General features: G+C 38.5%; 1 protein-coding gene across 2 annotated transcripts in view; it reads right to left on the bottom strand.

Moving 5' to 3' along the window:
• The window catches only part of fig4a (FIG4 phosphoinositide 5-phosphatase a), a 54844-nt gene extending 43080 nt beyond the window's left edge, over nucleotides 1-11764 (bottom strand). The window contains exons 1-6 of one of the 2 annotated variants that reach the window (XM_046873837.1): nucleotides 11635-11764; nucleotides 11243-11369; nucleotides 8134-8232; nucleotides 6110-6233; nucleotides 3799-3955; nucleotides 557-607 (exon numbers count right to left, since the gene is read on the bottom strand). In XM_046873837.1, coding sequence (XP_046729793.1) covers nucleotides 557-607; nucleotides 3799-3955; nucleotides 6110-6233; nucleotides 8134-8232; nucleotides 11243-11305 — 494 coding nt within the window. In that variant the 5' untranslated portion in view covers nucleotides 11306-11369; nucleotides 11635-11764. The remainder of the gene's footprint in view (nucleotides 1-556; nucleotides 608-3798; nucleotides 3956-6109; nucleotides 6234-8133; nucleotides 8233-11242; nucleotides 11370-11634) is intronic. The other variant, XM_046873836.1, reaches the window with a different exon arrangement.
• Between the last annotated feature and the right edge of the window lie 11375 nt (nucleotides 11765-23139).

Here is a 23139-nt window from a genome sequence, read left to right as displayed (position 1 = left end):
TCATATATATATATATATATGATAATTTTATATATATAAAATTTAATTTAATTCAATCCTCAAAACCATACCCACAAAATCCACATGCATCGCTAACTATCTACATCATCATCAAGTCTCTGCACACATATTACTTACAAGACCTGGACACACGACGACCAAAAACCCAAGGTCCATCCGAAATACAGCATATCCTGTTATCCTGTACTTCTAACAATACGCACCCACACATAAAAAAACCTACATAGACAAGGACAAACAAACACATCTACACACATAAGCCGAGTATCAAAAAGGCAACCCAAGATCCTCGAGGATCTGCGACGTATTACAGGCCGACCTGCCCTGGGCTCGTTATACTGTATCAACAGGATCAACTTTGATCTGAGGTGCTGCTAAATTAAGACCCAATCATACCTTGTGTTCCGAACAGGACGTACCTAAATCCATGTGCGTATGTGCGTATACACACACAAACACACACACACACACACACACACACACACACACACACACACACACGGTATCTCTGTGAAGAACATCGGAGCACACTTACCTGAAATAGAAGTTGCTGGACAGATCCACATTTTGGAACATCCTCAAATATCTGTAGAAATACAGTAATAGGTACAGAACCATCACTGTAAACAGTAAAGGTGTTCTGGTTCACACATTGTTCATACAAAGTCATATAAGGCACCTATTAATCTCTGAAGAGCTGCTTCGGGACAATGATCATTGTTAAAAGCGTCATACAAATAAAACAAAACTGAATTGAATGAATAACTGTTAAGTGTAGAGTTTGACAGCTAGGTTGGATTGTATTTGCCAAAAAACGATGAATAAACCAAAATTTCAAAATGGATATTGGATTAACAAATAACACTTCATGTAAAATAGAACTGAACTTGATATATACAGAAATACAAATAAATCAGCAATAAATCATGAAAATGTGCTAAACAAGGTAAATATGTATAAAAATTTATTATATGAATAAATATTGGTGAAAATAAAAGTCGTGCATTCAAACTGAAACGAAAAGTAACACACAAACAGCATGTGGCGTCAGCGATTCGCCTTTAGAGGTCGCGCTCGTACTGTATAACGCAACCCGGAAAAACTATCGTTATTGATTTTTAAAGATAAAGCCTAAGGTTCCTGCAATCAACTATCGCTGTCGAGTAAACAGCAAAATCAGTCGTCCTCTAGTTAATGGGTCTGAAAATATAATCTATGTGAAGCTGCTTTGGGACAATGTCTATTGTTAAAAGTGCTACACAAATAAAACTGAATTGAATTCTACATGTCTGTATATGAACTTATATTATTTATACAATGTTACATTTTTTTTTTCTTTCAGCAGTTTATGGCATGTATTTGGCAATATAGGCTGTACCTATACCTTATTATAGATAAGTTAGATACCTCATAACCTCACTTTTCAAAAGTGTTACTCGCGAGAGGTCATAGAACGTAACCTCCGTGAGTATCGAGGTGTACATATACAGGGAGTGCAGAATTATTAGGCAAATGAGTATTTTGACCACATCATCCTCGTTATGCATGTTGTCTTACTCCAAGCTGTATAGGCTGGAAAGCCTACTACCAATTAAGCATATTAGGTGATGTGCATCTCTGTAATGAGAAGGGGTGTGGTCTAATGACATCAACACCCTATATCAGGTGTGCATAATTATTAGGCAACTTCCTTTCCTTTGGCAAAATGGGTCAAAAGAAGGACTTGACAGGCTCAGAAAAGCCAAAAATAGTGAGATATATTGCAGAGGGATGCAGCAGTCTTAAAATAGCCAAGCTTCTGAAGCGTGATCATCGAACAATCAAGCGTTTCATTCAAAATAGTCGACAGGGTCGCAAGAAGCGTGTGGAAAACCAAGGCGCAAAATAACTGCCCGTGAACTGAGAAAAGTCAAGCGTGCAGCTGCCAAGATGCCACTTGCCACCAGTTTGGCCATATTTCAGAGCTGCAACATCACTGAGTGCCCAAAAGCACAAGGTGTGCAATACTCAGAGACATGGCCAAGGTAAGAAAGGCAGAAAGTCGACCACCACTGAACAAGACACACAAGCTGAAACGTCAAGACTGGGCCAAGAAATATCTCAAGACTGATTTTTCTAAGGTTTTATGGACTGATGAAATGAGAGTGAGTCTTGATGGGCCAGATGGATGGGCCCGTGGCTGGATTGGTAAAGGGCAGAGAGCTCCAGTCCGACTCAGACGCCAGCAAGGTGGAGGTGGAGTACTGGTTTGGGCTGGTATCATCAAAGATGAGCTTGTGGGGCCTTTTCGGGTTGAGGATGGAGTCAAGCTGAACTCCCAGTCCTACTGCCAGTTTCTGGAAGACACCTTCTTCAAGCAGTGGTACAGGAAGAAGTCTGCATCCTTCAAGAAAAACATGATTTTCATGCAGGACAATGCTCCATCACACACGCCCAAGTACTCCACAGCGTGGCTGGCAAGAAAGGGTATAAAAGAAGAAAATCTAATGATATGGCCTCCTTGTTCACCTGATCTGAACCCCATTGAGAACCTGTGGTCCATCATCAAATGTGCGATTTACAAGGAGGGAAAACAGTACACCTCTCTGAACAGTGTCTGGGAGGCTGTGGTTGCTGCTGCACGCAATGTTGATGGTGAACAGATCAAAACACTGACAGAATCCATGGATGGCAGGCTTTTGAGTGTCCTTGCAAAGAAAGGTGGCTATATTGGTCACTGATTTGTTTTTGTTTGGTTTTTGAATGTCAGAAATGTATATTTGTGAATGTTGAGATGTTATATTGGTTTCACTGGAAAAAATAAATAATTGAAATGGGTATGAATTTGTTTTTTGTTAAGTTGCCTAATAATTATGCACAGTAATAGTCACCTGCACACACAGATATCCCCCTAAAATAGCTAAAACTAAAAACTACTTCCAAAAATATTCAGCTTTGATATTAATGAGTTTTTTGTGTTCATTGAGAACATGGTTGTTGTTCAAATTAAATCCTCAAATAAAATTAATCCTCAAAAATACAACTTGCCTAATAATTCTGCACTCCCTGTATACATACACATTGCTCTTGAGAATTTTTTTTTGTTTAACCAATGGGAGGCAAAGAACATTCTTTTCAACATTCTAGTCAATTGTCTAGTTTGTAATAGACACGTCTTGCAAATATGACCCGTATCCCTATAATACCATACTGACAGACGTTCCTATTAAAGTAGCCAGTGTGTGTACTGTAAAAAAAAGCAGGTCATTGCAAGATGGAGAGTGTGAATCCGGGAATGTGAATTACAATTCGAGGTTAGTGTGACACCTGCTTACCCAAGACAGCACGAGCCGAATGACTGACACTGACACAAAGGGTCAGGTGTACCGCTGGTCATCATGGTTCTTTTGTGCAATTATGAAAAAAAAGGGGTTTTATGTATGAAAATGACGTACAAACCCGAACACTCTTCACGTGCACTTCTAACCTGCATATGAGTGAATAAGAAGTAGGGCAATAGCGAAGAGATGCTGCTAATAACATTCAGTTGGAGCTACTAAACTTCATGTCATTCATGTAGCAGTTTTCTGGTTCTTGGACATGAGATTTTTTTATTTTTTTATTTTTATTAATAGGGAAAAATGGATTATCACTCATTAATTTTACATATGAATTACTATCATTTAATCACCATTTAGTCAGAATCCGTTCGGTTACACCAGATGACGCCGTCTTTGTTCTGTGTCTTGGAGCATTTCGTAGGATCTCAAAAGCACAACGTCTAGACGTAAAACTAACCTGCTTTCATCAGGATGCGTGACTCTGACCGAGTCATTAGGGATATAAATAATGTTGGTGTCTTCGATTTTATAGATGGAGTGACCCCCGATGTCGGCCATCTTGCGTCGCTTGGTGATCAGAACGATGTAGTAGCCTTCCAGAAAACGCACGAAGCCTACAAAAGGGGTGGAGATGTACCCTAGAATCAGTCAGGCCATATTCAGGGCATTCTATATAAACAAATAAATAAATAAATAAAAAACTTCCTGTCTGACAAATTGACTAATCGTAAACAACCAAAAGTAGTACATTACAGTGTTTACTGCTTTCAAGATAAATAAAACCTTCGCATGATACGTTCCAGGCCAATTATATTCCAATGATAGAATGACAAAAAAGTAACAAAAAAATAGGTCAATAATACTATTCCGTCCAAGACCGAGTTTGGGGCCAAACACTAGACTATACCTGTTTTACGCGAGTGCGTCATTTTAACGAGGATCCTTTTGTCCCCTTCAGAAAAGTGCTCAATACCGTTGCATGGTTGCGCAAGACGTAATTACGATGGGATGCAGGCCGAAGATGAGAGCGCTGTGTAATAGTCTACATAGCACCAAGTCAACAATGCAATCTATGTAGGTCAGGAATCGAGCAGCAATCAGCCGTCTCTGTTGCTCTTAATGATTATGTTTGGGGAAAAAAAAAAAAGTCTCATTTTAGGAAAATTGCTGGTGTCATCCGAAAAAAGACACAAATTTTTGTTTGTTTGTTTTGTTTAAACTTAATGTGTTTAATCTCTCAACACAAAAAAAAAAAGATTTTTATCTATATTTCTGTGCTTAGTATCAAATAGCTACTAGGCATTTTTACCTAGCTACTTAACATTGCAATATACCCATTGTTTATTGTTCACATCATTCTAAAGCTACTGGAAATTGTTATACAGCTACTTTACTTCATTCTATCGTTGCTTATTGTTATATAGTTACTGGACATTGTGCTTTAGCTACGTGGCATTGTAATGTAGTCACTGGACGTTATTCTATAGCTACTGACACTGTTGTTTAGCTACTGGACATAGCTATTTTATAGCTACTTTAACGTGTTCTTTAAATGCTACACATTATTCTATAGCTACTGACACTTTTGTATAGCTACTGGACATTGTTACATAGCTAACATGCATTGTTATATAGATACTGAACTCTGTTAAATACCTACTGAACATTGATAAATAGTGACAATTCTATTGCTACTAGACATTTATTATACATCTACCTTTTATTGTTCTATAGCTCCTGGACACTGTTCTATAGCTCCTGGACACTGTTCTATAGTTACTTGGACACTGTTCTATAGCTATTGGACACTGTTCTATAGTTACTTGGACAGTTACTTGGACACTGTTCTATAGTTACTTGGACACTGTTCTATAGTTACTTGGGCATTGTTTTATAGCTCCTGGACACTGTTCTATAGTTACTTGAAAACTGTTCTATAGTTACTTGGACACTGTTCTATAGTTACTTGGACAGTTACTTGGACACTGTTCTATAGCTATTGGACACTGTTCTATAGTTACTTGGACACTGTTCTATAGTTACTTGGACACTGTTCTATAGTTACTTGGACAGTTACTTGGACACTGTTCTATAGCTATTGGACACTGTTCTATAGTTACTTGGACACTGTTCTATAGTTACTTGGACAGTTACTTGGACACTGTTCTATAGTTACTTGGGCACTGTTCTATAGTTACTTGGACACTGTTCTATAGTTACTTGGACACTGTTCTATAGTTACTTGGACACTGTTCTATAGTTACTTGGACACTGTTCTATAGCTATGTGGCAATTGTTATATAGTTACTTTGCATTGTTCCCCAGCTAAGGTATTATATAGAATTTGATGCTGTTCCATTCCTAATACACATATTTACTAATACATAGATTCAAATCAATTTTAATTACAGTAACTGAAATAAATTCCAATAAAAAATATTTTATTTCTATATTCATTATTACTATCATTATATTCTTCTACATATTATATTACAGCACCGCTCAGAACAAAGTTGAACAACCATTTCTAATTTAGCATTTTGTACACCCACCACACCATCTTTTCTATTCAGATGACTTCATTTCTAATCTTTACTATGTCTGATTATAGTGAGCCCTAAGTTCAACTTGACATTTCCACCCAAAAGAGCCAGTAGACTAAAGAGGGAAATTTGTCAAAACTCATGGGAGCCTGAAAGTCTTAAGCATGTGAAAACGCAGAGAGATAAAGCTTCTCTGGTATTTCAGGTTTTTTTATACTACCTTACCTACGATGCCAAAAGCAATCACAGCTTTGGAAAGTCCAGAAGAGCCCTTCTGTCCGATCTTTGTGCGGTTTCCTAAATCCAACCTTCCCAAAAGCTCCCGAACCTCCTTCTGACTATATACATGCTAAACACATGTACAAGAGCACAAACAACACAACACATAAAAGATATAAGAAGGTCAGTTGTATGAAATACATTCAAATATATAGACAAGATAGATACTTGCTGTAACTATGAACTGGGGATAACAAACCAGCAAGCAACATAGTCAGATTTTCTGATCTTAAACCACTTCAACCTTGGCCAAAAACTTGGCCATTTAACAGTACAATGATTTACTTTGACCAAACAAATATATAAAATGTACAGATGTTCCACTGTACTTTCATTGAAAAATCTTATCATATCGGTTTTACACACTCTTCACATCTGGTCAGTTTGTTTGTCCAAACATTTAGCTGAAATCCTTTACCATGCCTCTTAGAACACTTGCCAAAGTCGTTCTTCACTAGAGTTTTCTCTCTTCCTTGTGATCTACTGTAGTTCATCCCACAGCAGTTCAATAGGATTTAGGTGCGATGACTGGGCAGGCCTTTCAATAAAACACGACTGTTTGCTCCCTAAATATCTTTTACACAGCTGGTTGTATGGTGAAGTCGTTTTTTTGCCATATACAGAATTGTATAGTGAGGGAGTATGGAATTGTAGCCATGTTAGTTTAGGATTCCTTCTAATAAGTCTCCATCCTTCCCTGGTTCAATACAACCCCAAACCATTAAGCTTCCACCTCCATGTGCTAACATCTTTCCTGTTTTCCATTTTACATAAGTTTTGTTAGAGCCAAAATTGTCACATTTGGACTCATCTTTACGTATAACTTTCTTCCAGTCATTCATTGTCCAATTCTTGTGTGTTTTTCCCTTTAATCTCATTTATTGCATAGAAACAAAAAAAACAAAAATGCATGTGTCACGAAAACCATAAAAGACTAGACATTTCTAAACAACATTGGACGTTTGCCACACTTTACATAAGATTAGCAGGGGTGACTCCACTTTAGATTATAAAGATGAATTTGGACTGTAATTAATATGAACAGTTTGCTTACAAACAATATTAGTAAATATTTATTTATTAATTTATAAAATATTAATATAATATAGTTCTTTCCGTGCAGCGCACCGTCTTCCATGTAAGAACAAACAGCACATGGCGTCAGTGAGTCGCCCCTAGAGGCAGCCCTCGTTATAACAGCGGACTGGAAGCCGGAAAAACTATCGGTACGGATTTTAATCAACTATCGTTGCTGATTAATCAATTAATGAATCGGTTGAACTCTATACAAATCAAGCTGAATTAAATTGAATTCCACCCTCAATTTCAGTTGATTATACCCAACATTGTGTGACTATGATGCACCAATGGAGCAAGTGTACTTGTTCCTTAGAAGTACCCTGTATAGGAGTACCAATTGGCACTATTTTTGCCCCATCATTAGAAGTTAACTGCATTTCAATGGCTCTATACATGCACCTTTCACACGGCCAATGAAGTTCAATCAAATCTGGTCAAATTTCAAATGGCTAAAAGAATGCTAACAATGTGCATCTTCACCTTTAAGGCGGCATTTAACTGGACGTAGTGCGTTGCACATAGTGTGAGACCACAAGCAAGCCAGACAAACATGGCAAATGGTAGTTCACAGGATTTGTTTGGAAAGTGTGTATGCAAAACAAAACCACATACACTTCCTAATGTGAAATACTCATACTGAGAACCTGACTCGGCAGAAATGAATAAGCACTGAGTGTCATATATTTGGCAGTGTCAGGGTTTCCCAATAGATTTTAAAATCCCAGCATCATCACGATGGGCCCCTGAACAAGGCCCTTAACCCTAAACTCCTCAGCTTGTGAGATACTTGTAAGTCACTCCATATAAGGGCATCTGCCAAATTTCGAGGGGTGTGTTGGGGGTCAGGGTTGTGTAGCATTTAGAGTTACGATGAGCATCGGGACACTCACCTTGTCATCAATAATGACCAGATCTCGTGGTTCGGTTCGGTCGATCTTCAGGACACGGTGTTTGGTTTGAGCATTATTACTCCCAACCAGAAAATATCTCTGATGACACAAAAATAACAAACATCTTTATTTTATCAGGAAAATGGCAATGAATAAAGAACAGGAGAAAAGTTGTATTGTAAAGTGTGCTTGCTCATGGTGTCACGGCGGTCCCCAGCCAAGACAATTTGTTTTTCAAAGGACCTAGACCCCATGCATAACTAAACACAATAACGTGCCTATTATACGATTTAACTACTAGTTAAACGCCCCAACTAGTTAATGGTCCCCATTACTAAATACTAAAGCAAGAAATCAACACAATTCAACAACTCTCCTTTCACTGGAGCCACAGCTGCACCGCTCGCATACTTCTTAACAGAAGCATCGATATTAACCTCGTAAACAAACCCTGGGATTTTGATGCAGTTTTTCTGTGCACATTGGATTTCCTGAGGCAATGTCGAAATATTATAGAAAATATAGGCACATATGCAAATTCTACAGGAAAGAAGCCACAATGGTATAAATGGTTTATGACAAATCTTCTTAACTCTTTCCTCACGAAGTCCAGCTTTTCTTAAAAAGTCCGTCTTGTAGATGTCCGTAGGAGTGTTTCTGAGGAAATTTTCCTGTCAGTCGTTGTGGAATGAAAGAAAAAATCCACTACACAAGTATATTTGAGCTTGTGCAGTTTTATACAGATGCTAGTTGCGAGCTCTGACTAGTGTCCTCTCCGACCGTCCAATCAAAGCACGTAAAAAAAAAAAAAAAGCAGACGTGATTAGACACCTGCTAGAAGGCGTGTCCAATTTGCAATCTGATTGGTTAAAGCAACAGCTGGAAGCAACATGGAGTTTATGCTAAAAGAGCAGGCAGGCGACAGATAGATATCTGACCTCGGCATCACGTGATGTGGCGGATGAAATCTGATTGGATAGATTGGTTTGGTACCTCTGATCTATCATTATGCTCACCATAAAATATCAAACAGGACAGACTTCTTTATTTATAGTTCATGCAGAATGTCATTAAAACGGCGTATTCTGTGTAAGCGCAATGTTTTTGGATCAGGAACTGAGCTGTTACTCTGCAACGCCTCCTGACTGACATGTTCCGTACAGCCAGTCCTATTAAACAGTATCTGCAACACGTCTCATCCCCTCACAATGTAGTAATAAACTCAGACAGCAGCGTATTGTCCTGCACTGACTGACTGACTGACTGACTGTCTGTCTGTCTGTCCTTCTCACACTTTGATCATATGTTCTGCAAGTCCACTTATCCCGCTTTGTCCAAACTCAGTGATGTTCATATGAGTGAATCCGATTAAAGTAAAAAAGAGGAGTAGGACTTGTCCTTGAAATGTCCTTCAACCTTTAGAAACTACACTTTTTTTTTTTCGCATATCTGTACTTCACTGAAATATTTCTATTTGGGGAGACTTTTACTTGACTACATTTTAGGAATGTTCCTTTTGAATTATGAGGATAAAAACGTAACCGGACGCTTTGTTTTGAACTGGTTTTGCTTGGTGTATCTACTGATCACTAACATACAGTTCAGCAACAGATCAACAGCAAACAAAACGTTTTGAGAGCAATAAATGATGGGATTCAAACTCGAACGAAGAGATAAATGCTTTTGGGTTTTAATGATTTTTTTCTAGATTTGATTAGATATCAATCAGTGTTTGGCTCATAAATATCATTCTATTAATAGATTGTTGTGCTGTGAGTCACATTCGAGTCTTTTCACATAAACTGAGTTGATTAAGTAAAGTCTGGTGATAAAAATGATAATAGGAACATTATAGCCAAAATAAATCATAGCACTTTGGATACTTAAGTACATTTGAAGGCTTGAATGCCTTCAGTACCAGGATAACTCTTTAGATGGCACTATAATAAAATTGAACTCGGAAACCTAAACCTGTTCCAACATGGCGATGCACAAAGTGACCTTGAAAAGATCTGGTTTACATGCTTTGTAGAGGAAGCATGATCACGATGAACCAATGTTTATGTCGAGACCACCAGAACTGAACTGGACACACACACACACACACAATCAAGGAAAAAAATTCATTTCGCACATCCTTCTGTACTGGTCGGCGCTACTGTGTTGCTGCTTTTCCTCGTCTCATGTTGTATCGGTATGAACCAAAAGAACACACACAACTTCCTGATGCACACCTTCACCCTATCCTGAGGGTTACCACCCCACAGAACCTGAAGATGCCAAGGGGCAAATGCACATAAGGGTAGAACGTTCTGGGGGGTTTTTTACATCTTGGTACATTTTCGCACTTTATTCTGAATATACAGTGTCTGGCTTTAGCTTTGGCGCCCTCTATGGGTGCACTAGTGGAATAAGCAGTGGTGTAAAGTCTTTTTTTCCCAGTTTTATCAGTTATAAGCAACTTTTACTCTATTTTTATGATTTAATCCATGTCCTCCACTATATTTTCATTTACATTCACTGTAACCGATTACATTTTCAGTAAAAAGCTTGAATACATTCCAAAAAGGTTTCTGTCGAACAAAAACACTGCATTACGAAATTTTGCTTTTACTTTAAATTATTTACGTACATTTTATCTCCTATTGAATGCCAATGGTTCTTTACTTTGTCACATGATCACGACTGCACATTTATTTGTCGATTAAAGATTCCTTTCCCGAAAGATCCCTTCGCTACATTGGCGTTTTTGTTGTTGTTCGATCTTTGTTTCAGAGGCTGTTGCGTCGATGGTTATTACTGCTTTTCATTAACGTGTTTCGACGCTGTAAACATTCGAGCCTTCGTTCGATACTAGTCGAATACTCGAGTACCATTCGAATCATAACCTTTACGCAAATCATATTGGAATTGAACTTGTGATGAATGGAGTTTGGTAGTAAGTAATGATTTTCAGCTACTTTTTACACCTCTGGGATTAAGGGCGAGTAAATGAATAGCTCTACACTGCCATCTAGTGGCAGGCGGTAGAATAGGTAGAAGCAGGTTAAAATAAAAAGAGACAAACATATAATGTATTTTATAATACATGTATGTATGATGTACATACAGCTCTTGTTTCGTACAAGACCAGCTTTTGGGCCCCGTTGATCACAGATGCAGTCAGAGGCATGATGATGACGATGATGCTGATGCTGGATCAATTGAATACAGCAAAACACACTGATCCAAACAACCTGAAACAGAGAAACACACACACACACACACCTTATTTTCCAACGCATCTACATTCTCTCTATCTCTGTGTGTGTGTGTGTGTGTGTGTGTGTGTGTGTGTGTGTGTGTGTAACTGCATAAACAAACACTACAATAACATCTACACATGAGGAAGCACACACACATGAGCCCTGCTTTCATCCACACTGCAAATGAATAGCGTTTAAAATCAACACAATCTGCCTGAAAGTAATGCTGTAAAACCGGATATTAGATCAGACTCACATACAGAAGAGATCGGAACAATTATATTCTTGTGATTTTATCGCATGTCTGCACCGGTTAAGGAAAATAAAACCCTGCTTATGTTCAGGCAGAAAAACACTTTCACTTCCGGTCAAGTGACAAGAATTTCAGCTGATACGGAAACTCAGATGGGACAAAAAAGCGTTGAGGGAAAACGCGTTTCAGATTTTCTCTGCTCTGTTTTTCAAATTTTTGTATTATTGTATTGTAATTGTGGTTCAAAGTATTCAACTATTATTGTGTAATATAATTTGAGGAGAAAGGGAGATATGTTGTGTGTTTAGGAGACCAAGTGGTAAGGGAGTAAGACCAGGAACATTGGAGGGTTTAAACTGCTCCATCATGGTATGGATGGAAAGAGAAATGGTGTAGGGGGGATTCTGAAGGAAGAGTACAGTAAGAGTTTAGTGAAGGTGAGGAGAGTTTCTGATAGAGTAATGAACGTGAAGCTGGAATTTGAAAGCGTGATGATAAATGTGGAGCACAAGTGGGTTGTGAGATGGAGGAGAAGGAAAAATTCTGGAGTGAGTTGGATGAAGTGGTAGAAGGTGAACCTAGGAATGAACGATTGGTGAATGGGGCAAATTTCAGTGGCCATGTAGGTGAAGGGAACAGAGGTGATGAGGAGGTGATGGGTAGGTATGGCCTTAAGGAGAGGAATGTGGAAGGGCAGATGGTGGTAGATTTTGCTAAAATGATGGAAATGGCAGTGGTGAACACTTATTTTAAGAAGAAGAAGGAGCATAGGGTGACGTATAAGAGTGGTGGAAGGTGCACACAGGTGGATGCAACCTAAAGGAGATTGGAGACTGTAAGGTGTTGGCAGGGGACAGTGTAGCTGGACAGCATCGGATGGTGGTCTGTAGGTTGTTTTTGGAGGAGAAGAAGAAGATAAGGAGAGTGAGGACTGAAATAAGAATAAGATGGTGGAAACTAAAGGAGAAAGAGTGTAGTGTGAGGTTCAGGGAAGAGGTCAGACAGGGGCTCGGTGGTGGTGAAGAGGTGCTGGATGATTGGGCAACAACTGCAGAAGTGATGAGGGAGACAGCTGGAAAGGTTCTTGTTGTGACATCTGGAAAAAGAGAGGAAGACAAAGAGACGTGGTGGTGGAATGAGGAAGTGCAGGAGAGCATAAGGAGAAAGAGGTTGGAGAAACAAAATTGGGATCGACAAAGTGATGAGAAAATTAGGCAGGAGTATAAGGAGATGCGGCAGCAGGTAAAGAGGGATGTGGCGAAAGCAAAGCAGAAGGCATATGAGGAGCTGTATGAGAGGTTGGACACAACAGAAGGAGAAAAGGATTTGTAGCGATTGGCCAGGCAAAGGGACCGAGCTGGGAAGGATGTACTGCAAGTTAGAGCAATAAAGGATAGAGAGGGAAATGTGTTGACTAATGAGGAGAGTGTGTTGAGAAGGTGGAGGGAGTATTTTGAGCAGCTGATGAACAAGGAAAATGAGAGAGAGAGAGAGAGAGAGAGAGAGAGAGAGAGAGAGAGAGGTTGGATGGTGTGGAGATGGTAAAGCAGGATGTAGATAGGATTAGTAAGGAGGAAGTGAGAGCAGCGAATAAGAGGATGAAGAGTGGCAAGTCAGAAGGACCAGATGACATACCGGTAGATGCATGGAGATGTTTAGGAGAGATGGCAGTGGAGTTTTTAACCAGATTGTTTACCAAGATTTTGGAAGGTGAGAGGAAGCCTGAGGAATGGAGAAGGAGTGTGCTGATACCGATCTTTAAGAATAAGGGAGATGTACAGACCTGCAGTATCTACAGGGGAATAAAGTTGATCAGTCACACCATGAAGTTATGGGAAAGAGTAGTGGAAGCCAGGCTGAGAGAAGAGGTGACCATCTGTGAGTATGATTTTATGCCGAGGAAGAGCACTTGCTTTGAGGATGTTGATGGAGAAGTATAGAAAAGGTCAGAAGGAGTTGCATTGTGTGTTTGTGGATTTAGAGAAAGCATACGACAGGGTAGAGAGAGGTGTTGTGGTATTGTATGAGGAAGTCAGGTGTGTCAGAGAAGTATGTGAGGGTGGTGCAGGACATGTATGAGGACAGTGTGACAGCAGTGAAGTGTGCAATAGGAACGACGGACTGGTTCAAGGTGGAGGTTGGACTGCATCAAGGATCGGCTCTGAGCCAATTCCTGTTTGCAGTGGTGATATACAGGTTGACGGACATGGCAAGTTGTTCTGGATAAAAACATCTGCCAAATGCCACAAGGTATAACATGAATAAGAACAGAAACTTGTATCCTGGATGCTCCAAAATATTAGATCTATGGATAAACAAATTCAAATGTGTGTCAAGTCATTAAATAATAAATCAAACATGTAACATTTTAGCAAATCATTTTAGTCTAAACTCCATGCTGTTTTATAAAAATACCGTAATGCACTTCGGCTCCAGATAATGCCACATGACACCTCCATCACCACCCTCACCCTCACCCTCAACATACTTTAGTTTCATATAAAAAGTTCATGGTTTTGTGAAGATATATTCTCATTTACATATAAGAATCCAAGATTTAGCACCGTTTTGATGGTATAATATAACTGAATCAAACTTAATGACAGAGAAATTCTCAAGAGAGAGCAAAGCTAACAATATACTCTGGACTTACTGTTGAAAGTTAAATCATCAGAGGCACCAGATCAGTTTTCTGGCCCCCTTATAGCAATGATCAACAGTTTTTCAAATATTTGTTAGGTAACAATCTACATTACAAATGTACTTAACTTTTGTTTAACTCTGCAGTGTCACATGACTGATGTGCTCACCGTCCTGGTCAACGCAAACAGAGACAGTCAATGAGAAGTTTTAGCATTGTCCAATTTCTTTTTTTTATCATGGAAGGAAACCGGAAAACCCGCAGAGAACCACACGGTGGTCATAAAAGCCAGTAATTTAATAAATGCATTGTAGAAAAAGGAATTCTTCTAAATCTTTCAGCTTCTGATTGCGGTTGTTTTTTAACTCAAATTTGGTTAAAGTTCAACCAAACAATTTTAACCTACATGTATATTTCATCACTAGTTTTATTACAATTGTGTTTAAACATCTATTATTAACCTTTGTTTTGGATTTATGCTGAAATACATAGTCGGTCTGTGAAAAGTGCTATGAAATGTGGAAACCTCTAGATGTCTCTAGAACCTCTGGATGTGCTTGTGGTCTTGACCTCATTAACAGCAGTGGACATCTTTTAAATGCTTAGTTTGAATAAAGTGTCCAGATGTATCATTTAAAATAGCTTCTTTTCCGAACGTATTAATCAACAGGTCTTTTTACATTCTATTAAGTATTGGTGATTTATTTGGGTACATTTCCTCCAATAACCAATTTGCTTGAAAAAACAGAAAAGAAAGAGAATGAGAGTGAACGTGGACAGGCTGAGGCTACATTAAGGAGGAACACCAAGAAAGAACACCAAGGAAGAAAACCAGGAAGGGAGATACTAAAGAGGAGCACTAGGAGATACACTAAGAAAGGACACCAAATAGGAATATCAAGAGGAGACACTAAAGAAGAGATATCAAAAAGGGTCACTAAAGAGGAACACAAAGAAGAGACACCAAAAAGAAATGCCAATGAGGAATACCAAGAACAGACATCAAGAAGGGACAACAGGAAGGAGACAACAAAGAGGAACACCAACAATGGAAACCAAGGAGGAACACAAGGAAGGGATGGTTTTTCATCAACTCCCTGAGGTCCATGAAATTATGGAGTAAGAAAAGAAGCTTTGAGGATGGATTTGGACCGTAGTTGATGTCAACAGTCTCCTACACTGACTCAGGACTACAGTTTGCTTCTGATCACCATCACTGTACCCCACAACATCGTTTATCTGTAATAAATGGACATTCAGTGCAACCCAGATGAGGATGGGTTCCTCTTGAGTCTGGTTCCTCTCAAGGTTTCTTCCTTATGCCATCTCAAGGAGTTGTCACAGTCGCCGGCTCGCTCATTAGGGACAAACTTTCACTTATAAAGAACATATTCACTTTTAATCACCATATTGAATTGACTCCAAAGAGGAACACCAAAGAGGAACACCAAAGAGAAACACCAAGGAAGAACACTAAGTAGGAACACCAAAAAGTTACACCAAGGAGGGACACCAAAGAGGAACACAGTGGAGGAATTTCAATATTGAACACCAAAGAAGAACACCAAGAAAGGACAACTAATAGGACACCCAAGGAGGTTTTAACCAGTTCCTCACCACTATGTATCTTGGCTGTTATTTTGACAGCATTATCACTGCTAAGAGATAAGCTGTCGAAGGAATCGGCATGGCGCCGCCGTGTCCCTCCCCCTGTCAGACAGGCATCCTGGAGTGGAGATGGGTCTCTCAGGGAGCTGGGTTTGTATTGGCAAGACCTCATGGTCCTGGAAACATTGCACTTTCTCCTGTCCTGCTTCTTAAACAACCAAAAATGGAGCTTCTGCATTCTACTCACCGTATCCCTTTCTCTTTTCTTTTACATTTTGCTCTACCACTGATGTCATGGCTGTAGCTAAACCTTGAAACATCAAACTTCACGTCCAGATCAAGGCGAAAACTCTGAACTCATTTGTCATTATGCGAAACAAAGTAAAAAAGGAAAGGGGGAGTGAGTATGTGAATGTGTGTAAGCCCAAGACAGGAAAGATGCATTGTGATCAGTATTAAAAACCTTAGCCTGGTACTCTTTAAACTTTTGACTCTTTGCACTGTAATGCCTTCAAGATGTTTTTCCTCATATCATGTACCGAAACAAATCCTGTTTTCATGCTAAGTCTGAACCTCTCTGCCTCGAGACCACTGGTACAACACATGTAGCTGCTCAGGTTGCCAAATATTCAATGGGGAATTTTTTTTTTTTTACAGTAAACCTTCTATCAGGGGGAAAAAAAACGCAGCATGTCCCCATGAGAAGAAGCGCAGTTCAGGATTATTAGTGTAGGATCAAAGCATTGATATAAGAGACACACCAAGCAGTTTATATCCTTAGAATGGAAGCATCCAGGGTTGGAAAAGTGGGGTGGGGTGGAAGATGGAACAAGATTTAGACAAGTACAAATCAGGTCAGTGATATAAAAAGAGCATGGAGCATGAAAGAAAAGAACATGATGTTTTTTTTTTATGTTGTGGAAATTTTCAAGATGCCTTTCTCGTACGGTGAACCATCTCTTAATCTCCAGCGTTAGATACGAAGGCCTGGCCGAACAGATAAAGAAACACCTAACCTTGAAACAGTCATCAAAATAATTTCCCGCCAACGTCAGCGAGGAAAAGCTTAGACTACTGTCTGAGATAATGTCAAGTACATCGTCGCATGAAATCAAAACAAGATGGAGTGACATTTAGGATGAATTGGAACAAGATATCAGACCACATTAACACCGAACTGGTTTGGAAAAAATCATTAGTCTAAAAAAAACGAAAAGGAGATTAAGAGATGGAAAGTGAACAACGGAGGAGAGGATTGATCAAAAAGATAAAGGATATGCAGCAGTAAACAGATACATAAGTATCTTTTTCATGTATGTACTCTTAAAACTTTGAAGTCTTTTTGAGTTTAATGCTACAAGCTTGGGACACCTATGTTTTAGTAGTTTCTTCCATTCTTCTTTGCAGAACCTCTCAAGCTCCATCAGGTTGGACGGGGAGCGTCGGTGCACAGACATTTTCAGATCTTTTCAGAAATGTTCAATCGGGTTCAAGTCTGGGTTCTGGCTGGGCCACTCGAGGACATTCACAGAGTCATCCTGTTGCCAATCCTTTGTTATCTTAGCTGTGTACTTAGGGTCGTTATCCTGTTGGAAGATGAACCATCACCCCAGTCTGAGGTCCAGAGCGCTCTGAAACAGGTTTACATCAAGTATGTCTTTGTACATCTGTCTCTGTACTCGATCCTGACTAGTCTTCCAGTTCCTGCTGCTGAAAAACATCCTCACAGCATGATGCTGCCACCACCATGCTTCATTGTAGGGATGGTATTGGCCATGCTTGGCATTCATGGCAAAGAGTTCAAGAATTTAGTTTCTCATGGTCTGAGAGTCCTTCAGGTGCCTGAACTCCAGGTAGGCTGTGGCCATGTGCATTTTACTGAAGAGTGGCTTCCATCTGGCCACCATACGGGCCAGATTGGTGGAGTGCTGCCGAGATGATTGTTTTCCTGTAAGGTTCTCCTCTCTCCACAGAGAAAGGCTGGCGCTCTTTCAGAGTGACCATCAGGTTCTTCCTCACCTGCCTGACTAAGGCTCTTCAACCCAGTCGCTCTAGGAAGAGTCCTGGTGGTTCCAAACTTTTTCCATCTATGAATGATGGAGGCCTCTGTGCTCATTGGAACCTTCAATGCTAAAGAAATTTTGCTGTACCCTTATGTACCCTTACCCTTATTTCAACCAAGATCAATACAACAGCCTTTTAAACATCGCAGGATGAAATAAAGATCCAACAAGTTGTTAAAAAAAAAGAGAGACAAAGTTGATAAGCAATCTTTCAAAATAAGTATCATCAATTAACAAATAAAATAAAAGTATCACAAATTAGAAGAACCATTAGCACTCAATGGACAAATGAAATGAAAGGAAATAAGTTTAGATAAAGTAAAACCAAATGTTCAGAGCTGATTGTGATTTGATGCACATCTTAGTTTCAGAGACGGCCAACATTTTTATTCAACTTAAAAAAAAAAAAAAAGTTTCTCTGACTGAAAATGATGTCGGCGGTCCTAAAAAGTCGCTCCCCGGCAGCAGATGTGGGTCGGGGAGTGTTGAGGCTTAATAACATCTTCAGCAAAAGTGCAAAATGTAATTAATAACGGTCTTCGTCAATTTAAACATAGTGAAGTATCAAGTACTTCTATTGAATTATAAATGTAGTTGAGTAGAGAGTAAATGTTGCTTATATCTTTGTTACTTAGTAAAACTAGAAAGCCAAAAAAATGACTTAAGTACAGTAATAAAGTACATTTACTCAAATACTTTACACCACTGCCATCAGAAAGAAACACAAAAAGAATTCGTAATTCATAATGATTCTTAAAAATCTCAACACTTTTGCTATGTTCCCAAAAAGATCCTTTTAATAATTGTAACAATTCATATGAAATAAAACAAATAATAAAAGTAATATTAAAGTGCAATGAAAGTGTGCACACACCTTTGCTTTCAGTGTTTTTTTATTATTATTATTATTATTTTCAACAATTCACATTAAAACTGAAGACGTACAAACTACAAACTACAAAAGATCATGTATAAACAAAAAAAAGTGTTAAACCCAAATGTGTTCTACAATTTAGGATTGTCTAAAGTAACTATATTTAGCTTTGATGACAGATCAGCAAACTATTGGCATTCTCTCCTCAGATTCACAATGTAGTCACCTGGAATGGTTTTTAGTTTATAGGTGTGAGTTTTCAAAAAGAGGAACGTGAAAAGGTCATTAGCCCTATTAGTGCTACTACTGTAACTACTAACTACTGTAAATACATACAATGGCAAGAAACACTGCATGCATACATAATTCCAAAAGTGTTGTAATTAATGTGAAAGTTGGACTTCTCTCTATGTCTCACTTTTCACACTTTTTTTGCACAATTGCACACTGTCACTTCAACACTGGACTGGCACAGCACAGTATCACTTTAATACCAGCACATTGTAGCAATTACAATGGGACACTTTAATCTGTACTTCTGTCAACATCAGTCATACACATATCTATCCCTTTATATACATATAAAAAAAATATATATATATATATATATATATATATATATATATATATATATATATATATATATATATATATATACATATTTAAAAATATAATAATTAAATATTTAATAATTAATAAAATATATATATATATAATTTTTTTTATTTTTTTTAATACTCTTTATTTATTTATTACTTTATTTATGCTCTATTTCTATTTTCATGTTTAAAAGTTGAACAGTCGTAAAAAGCATTTCTTGTCGTACTCTGTATTTTGAATTAGAAATTTTTATATACGTATATTAGTCACGGTCTTCCGGGTTCGATGCTCGTTAAAGACAAGACAATCAGAATATCTGACACTGTGGAAATAATGAATAATCAGAATGATTTCTCTTGTTTTCTGACAGTGGAAGGCAATAATTAGCTCCATTTATTAATAATATCAATGCCTCAAAAGGCTTGAAAGGATACTAAGACAAACGTGTGTGTGTGTGTGTGTGTGTGTGTGTGTGTGTGTGTGTGTGTGTGTGTGTGTGTGTGTGTGTGTGCTGTGCATGTGCAATCTATATCAAACTGTTTGCTCGGCTTATCACTGTGTTGTAAAAACATTGAACCAAGAACGCAGAAAGGTGCAGCTGAGTTTGGCCACTGGAAGTAGAAACTTTATTCAAACAACCACACGGGGAGTTAAATGTACATAAAGTAGCTGTTTATTGCTATTTATTAATGTTTTATGCTTATTAGGGATTGGTAAAGTAACAATACCCTCTGTTAAACACAAAGAAAGAAAGATAGATAGATAGTTGCTCAACCATATTTGCGTAAAATGAACGTTTTCTCCACTTTTTCCACCTCATCAGACGTCTAATCTCGAATGGTCACAGTCGCTCATGTCACCGGAAGTCACTGGACATCGTGTCGCCACGAGTGACCGTATTAATGTAGCAACATGGTGCAATTTGTTCGGTATGCAATTAAACGTTACACAAATTCTGGACTGGAGTATAAGCTTGTTGATAAAATGTATAAATTCAAGCTCTACTCTCATTTCTTCAAATCAAATTAATAGTAGGAAAAAAAGGTAGAGTAACATTTTTTTTAATTTAACAAAAATGCAAAAAGAAATTAACAGTTGCTAAATAAATAATGAATTGATTTAGAGTGTTTTGATGGCTCTTCACTATCTATAACATAAACATCTGAGAGATGTACTTCAGAATATGTGCTAAGACAAAGCATATCAAAGTTACCATCCCACAGTTAACACGATTTAAATGATAGCTAAGAAAATCTGTCAAGGTCCGTTATATGTACAGTGCATCCTGAAAGTGACGAAGGCAGACAGTATAATCTCGTTCCCATTGCCTCTTGATTACAGCTGGAGTTTAAGAGCATGCGGGCTAAAGGTTATTGCCTTTAACGAGTTCTCAGGAAAATAAAAATGAATGCTGTAAAAGTCCTGCTGAATCTGTGTGGAAATAAGTTTCATTTTTTTAATGCTAAAACCATGTAAACATTCGGACCGTCTATGAAGACAGATAGAGTTAGGAGAAATGATGTAGAAAGAGATGAAGCCTTTCAGAGACCATGATAAGGGAAAGTATTAGCCTTCAGAGCAGGGACGTAGATTACGCGGGGAAAGTTAATTTGTCCCCCTCACTTTTTTAGTGGAGGAAAAAAAAACAGGTAACACTACACATTTCATCCCCCCCACTTTTGAAATGATGGCTATACCCCTGCTTCAGAGGATGTGTTTCCTAGCTGTTGGAGGTTTAGTACCTTGTTAGGTTCGTTAGCTAGCTCCTGTTAATTATTACATGTCTCTAATTACATACTTTGCTACATAAATCATTATACTAAGACACTTTACAGTTCAATATAGTAGAACACCAGACTAGCTTGCTAGTTAAGCCAGCTTTGCTAGGTTCTACAGCTAATGGCTTTATCATACAGTAACCAGGACAGCATTTAAAGTTGAAGGAACCTAACAGAGATACTCATCTGTCTCCTCTGTCTCAGACATTGCAGCTGCTAAGAGTCAATTGCACATATTGTCCCTTACTTGTCATTAATTTCTGTTATAACAACGGCTTTAGGAGCGGCTACAGTAAACAGGCTGTAGTTCTGTTTCAACTTTGAGTCTTTCTGTGAATAATAAAGTTCTTGTTAAATATCAGAAATTCATTATGAGTGACTTTTTTAGCACTTCGGCTTTTTGGTGTCATTACTAGTGCACCAAATTGTATTCTCAGAAAAATCTCATTATGATTACCTGCCTAATATTGTGTTGGTTGAACTTCTTCACCGATTTGAGCTACAGAAGCTCGTCTGTTGGACACGCCTTCATCCCCCACATGCATCAATGAGCCTCGGCTGCCCATGAGCATGTCACCACTGTCAGACCACTTTTGAATAGATACTGACCACTGCAGATCGGCGACAAGAGCTGCAGTTTTGGAGATGCTCTGACCCAGTCATCTAGACGTCTAGACTCGCTCAAATCCTTACGCTCGCCCATTTTTCCTGCTTCTAACACGTCTACTTTGAGGACAAAATGTTCACTTGTTGGCTGATACAGTATTTCCCACCCCCATAGCAGGTGCCATGATGAAGAGATAATCAGTGTTATTCACTTCACCGCTCATATATGTTATGATGTCTTTAGTGAAATTGTGATTAGTTGAGGTGTCTGATGTAAATCTCATTAGAATTCTCTCTCTCTCTCTCTCTCTCTCTCTCTCTCTCTCTCTCTCTCTCTCTCTCTCTCTGTTGAGTTAAACATGCTCCTGAGGTACCAGAGGCCAATGTTCCTGTCCCTTTCTTCTTTTCAGATCTTCTTTTGAGTCTGGTTCCTCTCAAGGTTTCTTCCTTTTGTCATATCAGGGAGTCATAACTGGCTCACTCAATAAGGATAAGCTAAACTAATACATTCTTTCATACAACTTTATAATGTATTTATCTCTGTAAAGCTGCTTTGAGATAATGTCCATTGTTAAAAGTACAAATGGATTTCATTCAGACATATAGTAAAAACCTGAAATAAATTGATCTAGACTGTGTAAAACGAATCATTTCTACAGAGGCAAGCAGTCAAATCCTGTCGAATTATTTACCTTGTGCTAAAATCTTTAGTTATACGATATATTCATATATCGTCTCTTTATAGTTCTGTTGACCATGTCTGACTCAGCTCTCAGCAAACGCTGCTTCATAAATCACGGTCATAAAGCTCCTCTGCAGTATCGTTTTTGGATTAATGGCAATGTAATAATAATATGTTTAGGTTCCTCGGGTCTGCGTTCTATGAAAGAGACGAGGCTCACAAAGCTGTCAAAGATTTACTAGCATGTCATGCAGGTCTGCAGGGTTAAATATACTCTCAGCGATGGTAGCCGTCTGCTTGAACTATAATCGGTCATGTAATATGTTTGTGGAAAGCAACAGCATTGCAGGGGTTGTCTCAGGATTTTACAACTCGGCTGCGGAAGGTCGTGAGTTTCAATGCTAACACTTCCAATCCTTCACTGTTGAACCTTTAGGCTAAGTTCCTTAATCCTCAAGTGTATAAATGCTAAAATTGTATATAGTCATGGATATGGATGGAGATGATTTTTAGCCCGAATGAACCGCAATAGTCAAAATGTTTAAATTAGCTGATGTTTTGCTAGTTTGCTAGTTAGCAGATTAGGTAGTAAAGCAAAAGAGAAACTGTGCTGAAAAGGGAATGGAGTGTGCAGGTGGTTGGTAATTTTTGAATTG

Source organism: Silurus meridionalis, chromosome 18 (assembly GCF_014805685.1).
Source record: "Silurus meridionalis isolate SWU-2019-XX chromosome 18, ASM1480568v1, whole genome shotgun sequence".
Classification (NCBI taxonomy): domain Eukaryota; kingdom Metazoa; phylum Chordata; class Actinopteri; order Siluriformes; family Siluridae; genus Silurus; species Silurus meridionalis.
This window is presented reverse-complemented; position numbering and strand designations above follow the sequence as displayed.